This window comes from Aptenodytes forsteri, unplaced genomic scaffold (assembly GCF_000699145.1).
Source record: "Aptenodytes forsteri isolate BGI_AS27 unplaced genomic scaffold, ASM69914v1 Scaffold237, whole genome shotgun sequence".
NCBI classification, from domain to species: Eukaryota; Metazoa; Chordata; class Aves; order Sphenisciformes; family Spheniscidae; genus Aptenodytes; species Aptenodytes forsteri.
Window position 1 is genome coordinate 100,746 of NW_008794451.1, and position 6,387 is coordinate 107,132.

At 37.6% G+C, this 6,387-nt stretch overlaps 1 protein-coding gene across 1 annotated transcript in view; it reads right to left on the minus strand.

Moving 5' to 3' along the window:
- LOC109279811 (loricrin-like) overlaps positions 1–6,387 on the minus strand; it is a 54,525-nt gene that overhangs the window by 2,048 nt on the left and 46,090 nt on the right. Inside the window, exons 41-46 of the mRNA XM_019474902.1 lie at positions 3,571–3,609; positions 2,785–2,823; positions 2,466–2,504; positions 2,042–2,080; positions 1,641–1,679; positions 274–312 (exon numbers count right to left, since the gene is read on the minus strand). Of these exons, the coding sequence (XP_019330447.1) occupies positions 274–312; positions 1,641–1,679; positions 2,042–2,080; positions 2,466–2,504; positions 2,785–2,823; positions 3,571–3,609 (234 nt within the window). The remainder of the gene's footprint in view (positions 1–273; positions 313–1,640; positions 1,680–2,041; positions 2,081–2,465; positions 2,505–2,784; positions 2,824–3,570; positions 3,610–6,387) is intronic.

Below are 6,387 nucleotides of genomic sequence, written 5' to 3' on the forward strand. Positions count from 1 at the left end.
TTCATGCTACAGATGTTACAGAAAACACTAAAGATGACTTCCAGTGGAGGCTAACTAGGAGATTTCTAGTCTGATAAAACTAACTGAGAGGTGGCCAGGGTTCACCCGGCCACCTGGTGGCCTGACATACCAGACAGACCCATCCTTAGCAATCCTCAGTTTGGCTTAAAGTTATTCTTTCTTAGAATGTTCCTTTTTTGCAAAAACTACAGGTCAGTTTTCCTAATGAACTGTGTACCAAAACTGCAAATACTATGAAAGAAGAAGTTTTACCTGTCCACTATACTGGCTGCTTCCTGAAGAAGCTATACCCTAAAGAAATGAGAAAGCCATTTATATTTGTTGCACATTCTTTAACTTACGATCTGTCACAGAAAAACTCACTTTTATTTGTCTTCCATGGATTTAAGTGTCACAGGAATGCGAACACTTCCTTTATAACCATGCCGAGATCTATTGGCCTTTACAATGGCTACTGTTTAAAGAGAGCAATAAAGTTTAAATCAAAGTCAGCTTCAGGCAGGTGTGAGTAGTGCTGCTGCACTGGACTGCGTGCTCAGGGCAGCCTCCTATGTTTTACTTTCCTGAGTAGGCTGACACAGCAGAAGGTCATATATTCATCTATTCTGCCTAAACACTGTTTTGCTGTAAGCCACCCCTTTATAAAATATTTTGTTTTCCACAAAACAGAAAAAGAGAGAAAGGTGAACAATGGAAAAAACAACCCATAAATAGAAAAACAATTCTCACCTGTCCTCCATAATGTCTGCCACCTGAGAAAGATGGACCCTGAAGCAAAGGTGCCAATTATTTCTCTATCAAAAAGCTTCTTTAAGGGTTTTTGAAAGAAAGACTATTTTCTTTCTCTGTTGTACAATGAAAGATTACAGAAAGATAAACACTCAACCTATTCCTTTATGTGTTCTATGCAAATTAGGAATGGTCAGTAACATACAAATCTTCAATAATACTCATCATGAGCTATTAGGATTATATACTTAGTTTTGGGAGACTGTGTTTGGACTGAAAATCTCTTTCTCCTCTAATTCCCTCTCCAATAAATCCGACAATAGGTGTTTTCAGAGGCCAAGGATGAATTTGTTGGGGATTTCACTCCATATTAAAGGCTATATACCACTAGGCAGCATTAGGAACCCTATCCATCATCTTTCATTTTGCAAGGGCGTGGAACACCTCTTAACAACTCCTGACCTTCTCCCCTGTCCCCCTCCTGAGATATACTGCTTCTCTGATATCAACTCTGATAATGCATTTTGCTGAAGGAAGTGAGGTATTCCATAGGTTGAGGTAGAGGAGGAAAGCAATCTGCTTCCAGCCACTCTTTACTGTTAGAGCTAAGAAACCATGACAGCAGCAGAAAGCAAATGGGTCCAGAATGAGGAGGGCAGGTCAGAGGGTAGAACAAGGCCAGAACTGCATTTACTGTGATACAACAGAAGTACTGGCCCTTCATAGTTTTTGTATTGTTTCAGATCACAGATCTTTAGATATTTGATCATCTATTACCAGATTAACAGAGTTTACTCAAAACATTTTTCTTTTCAGTCAATAGAAAAGTACCAAGTTTTGATGTAGAAGCTGGGTGTTAGGATAAGGACTACACAGGAAGAGATTCTCACCTGTCCTCCGTACTGGCTGCCTCCTGAAGAAGGTAAACCCTGAACAAAAAGAATTAAATGATCTCTATATCCATGTCATAGTACTCCTTTAAACCGTGCTCCATATGAAGGAGAGATTCCTAATTTCTTTCAGTGCAAAACTGTGAGTGGACTGAACCAGACTGTGCAAAGAGGACCGAGACTCATTTGCATTTACCATGATGTATCAGAAATTACATCTCCTAAAAACTCTCCTGTGGCTTTGTATCACACATATATATACACATGTATCACATACTATATACCTAGCAACAAATTAAATAAAACACACACACAAAAAAAAAATCAATCTCCTTAAAATGTTCTTTTACATAGAGAACTCTTGGATAAAGTAGTAAACACTACAAGGGAAGAATTCTCACCTGTCCACCATGCTGGCTGCCTCCTGAGGGAGGTGAACCCTGAGTATCAACAAAAAAGGAAACTGAAACTTCTTTACACCCATTTCAGAGAATCATAGAATCATTTCTTGACACTTTTAAAAATTTTGGTCAGCTTCATGAAGTACTAATTTATTTCAGAAAGACATGACCTCTAGTCCTGCAAATTTCAGGAGCCAATTGAGTCAACCCTGTATTTCACATTCTATTTTTTCTTAGTCTTAAATAATGGTCTTCATCTGAACTTGTTTTGTTTAATCACAGTAGCACCAGAATGCTACAGAGAAAGATTTACTGAGAAGATTTTAGACTAAAATAAAGCTAGGGTAGACAGCCAGGTAGACAATGAATAAACTACAAATTTACATTGGTCCAAACTACAGAAGTGGGGTCTATTGGTACTTACTTGTCCATCATAACGGCTGCCTCCATAAGAAGATGACCCCTGGAAAAATATTGAAAATCAGTTATTTCTGAATATCTAATTCATGGAGACGAGCAGCAAAGACATCTGTATTTTGTTATTTGACTGTTTGTAATCTTGCCAGAATAAGCTCTATATTTTTGTCTTCCTTGAATTCACAATATTACTGCAGAGAATAGATCACCATAAAGTTTCTTGAAATAATAAATTGAGATAGCTCTCTGGATAATCCTTTACTTGATAAGAGTCAAATAATGGCAAAAAGAATATATCATATAAAATATTAAAAGTAAGAGCTTACATGTCCACCATACTGGCTAGGTCCAGAGGAATATGAATCCTGTAAAGAATACCAAATAAGTGAATAACCTGCTGTAGGATTTCCTGAAATCAAAACATGACCCTCCCAGGACAATAGGAGGAAGAGAGCAAGGTAAGCGTGAAGGCAGGCGAGCAGGACTTTCAGTATGCTTTAATAACTAGAGTTCAAGCCTTACAAGGTAACTTGGGGAAATACCCAAGATCCTAAGCAAGGGTGGAAGGCAAAACAACCCTACTGCTTTGTTTGTGTGACTTGTTGGGAAGGTTAAAGCAGCATTCTTTCAAGTGCTTTCTCTGCTCATTTCTGGTGAATGGCATTTCTTTATTTGGAAAGCTGAATCCTGGGCCAAAGCTAGCAGTAAAATACTGGCTACCTAACAGGACTCTGAAAACCAAACTAAGCCAGTTTACTGAAACCTCATACAAGAAGAGTTCTCTTTAAAGAAGGGAGATTGGATTTGTTTTTCTTCTTAATGGAATTAGGTCCACTAGGAATCAAAAATGCTACATTTTGATTCATTCTTTCCCCACACCTATTTTTTGTTTGAGCTTCACTATGCAAGTTTCACAAAAACAAGGGCACTGTTTGCTAAAAAAGCCATCGTGTATAATTTTAGGACATATCGAACTCAATGACAAATTTCATTTACTGAGTTTTTGCTCTTTAAACATAGTTCCCATATCAAAACTGAATTTAATTAAGTTTGTGAATAACCATCATTTTCAGAAGTGGCAAGCTGGCGCTCCTTTTGGAATGAGTGCTTACTTGGCTACTGTACTGGCTGCCTCCAGAAGAAGATGAGCCCTGGGGAAAAAAACAAAACAAAACAAAAACAACCCAGTTATTTTTCTCTAACAGAACTATTTTAAAGCAAAACTCCTTGAAGGACAGCGGTATATAAATTTCTATTTTTAACTTTTTTGCTTAAGTTTAAAATCTACTCAAAACGTAAAATCTAGCCCTCCCTACTTTGTTAATACATCTAAAATTTAGCATGTACCTGTCCACCAGAATGGCTGCCTGCAGAGCCCTTTCAGAAAGGAAACACCAGTTACTTCACTTCAAAGGATCTGACTGAAGGATAGGCAGCTTATTTCTTTCAGTTTAAAATCAGCACACTGAAGAATGACATCCCCACAAAAAGCGTTTAATATTCATTCTTGCAGAGTACTACAGACCTTTTGAGTACTCTGAGCTTCCACAGGATCTGCTAAGCTCAGAAAGAAATAAAACTGTTTTGTGTTTAGTATATAATGTTAAGCATCTATCGGAAATGTGTCCTTCATAAGGAATCTTAACTGTGTAAAATAACTTTTCAATTGCCCTGTAAAGAAGACATTAAAGACAATGTTCTGAGGTAGACTGCAACGTATAGTTGGGGGATAATGAAGATCTACATTCAGGATGCAAAAGCCATTCTCCCACGCTGAGGTACTGGGTGCATCTACGCATTAAAGTACAGATCAGGAGTGTGCCTTTGAGACAAAACTCCTGATAGTCCCGCTCACTGTAGTTTGTTTTGCATCATGAAGTGGTCTCGGAGTGAGTTAACTGGATGCCTTTCAGATTAAACTAAATTGTAGAATGATCTCTAGGGGCACACTTAATGCATTCAGGTAGTAAATGGACTTTTGGTCCATGGGATCAGACCAGAGCAAACTCTTCCTGAAACGTGTATAGTGTGGCCATCAGTTCATCAGCACTGATTGTTTCACTCTTCAGAGTGAAACAATCCTAGCAGTTGTCAGTACTTGTCGCTGTAGACACAACCACTATGTTCCCTCAATCTTGATACACAATCCCTGATTCTGAACTGCTGTCCAAAGATGGCCAAGTCAGTAAAAAACAAAAAACATCGGTCCCAATTGGAAGTTTCAAAGGAAACAAATCCCAACATCAGTAATATGAAGGATATAGAACACAGGTGGGTAAGAATATTTTCCTGACTGTAGATATATACACATTCCTCCTTCCTACAAGGAAGCACAAGACTAGTCCTATTTATCATTTAATACATTCCTCCTACACATTCCACAAGACTAGTCCTATTTATCATTTAATATTAATTTTTGTATGGTACATTTAGGTACCTGTGTCCAAGCCAGCGTTATATCAGTTAGCAGTCTGGTAATAATGCCACAGACTTCTATGCTAGATACAAAAAGACCCAAATGTTTTTTCTCCCTTTAGTTCAGTACATACAGAGCTCCAGTGACATACACGGCATGACTTTCTAACACATGATGAACAGAACTGGTCTTGGGAATGCTGTAAACAGGTCTCTCCTGCAAAAGAGTTCTTATCCATTTGAGAGGGCTAGCATCATTACATTACTGATCTATGAATACTAACCTTTCTTGCAGTAAATGATCTAAGAGGAATACAAACACATAAATCCATGTCCTTAGGGGATATTTTGACATAATTCCAAGGAAGCCAATGGAACTGACTCCCGAAGTAAATATTTATATTGTTACATACCTGAGTTTGTGCCAAACACTATTTTTCATTCAAAGACTTCTCTTTGAATGAATACTATTTCAAAGGGAAAGAGAAACTGTGAGTGCGACATGAATGCCCTGTGTGTATTTAGAATTATAACTAAGGTAGGTTACTTTCACAAGTGTATGACTTCCATTAGGTACTGACTCTTTTTAACCTCTCTAGCCGTTATATTGACAAAACAAACACAGGGCACACTTAAAAGCTGATGAACATTGCTTACGTTTGCAGAGGAATCACTTCTGACTAAGGTAGGGGATCCACTCTGTAAGGTGGGGGGAAGGGGAGAAGAAAAAAAAAAAACCGAACAATTAGCCTTTGTCTTTGATCATAAACTAAAAATGAAAAAAAAACTTTAGAATGCCTGTTCTATGGTATTTCAAAGGAAGAATATCACAGTCTGAAATTAAATTACATGTACACTTCACTTACTTTTCTTAATTTGCCAAGAGAGCATATAGTCTTTTTTGGCCTGTAAGACCGTATATCACAAAGTATAATTTTGTATCTACCCATGACTCATTGCCTAGAAAATAAGAACGCTACTCAGGGTGCAGGAATGTCCTTTACATACTACATGTTGACTGACCACATGTGATTTTCTTTAGAAAGCATGTATTACACTATTTCAAAGTCTTTAAATAATTTCATATGGACTCAAAAGCAAAATAAGAAGTGGCTCAGGGTTTTTGGTGGTTTTTTTTTTTTAATTTGGTAAACATTGATTTCTGAGACAATTTTTTATGGTTGGCAATTTTGTAGACTTGATATTATTTTAGCTTCCCTTCATGATAGATCTTTTGTCATTTAATTCTGCTATTTAATGCAATTTTTTTTTTTTTTTGAGAATTGATAAACATCTCTGTAAATACTGTATGGTAACTGAAAGTCACTGCTCAGAGAATACACCTTGCTGTATTCTCAATACAACTCAAATACAACTTTGAGGGTTCCTGGCTTATATCAGAAATAGTGTGGCCAGCAGGAGTAGGGAAGTGAGGTGAGGCACTGGTGAGGCCGCACCTCGAATACTGTGTTCAGTTTTGGGCCCCTCACTACAAGAAGGACGTCGAGGTGCTG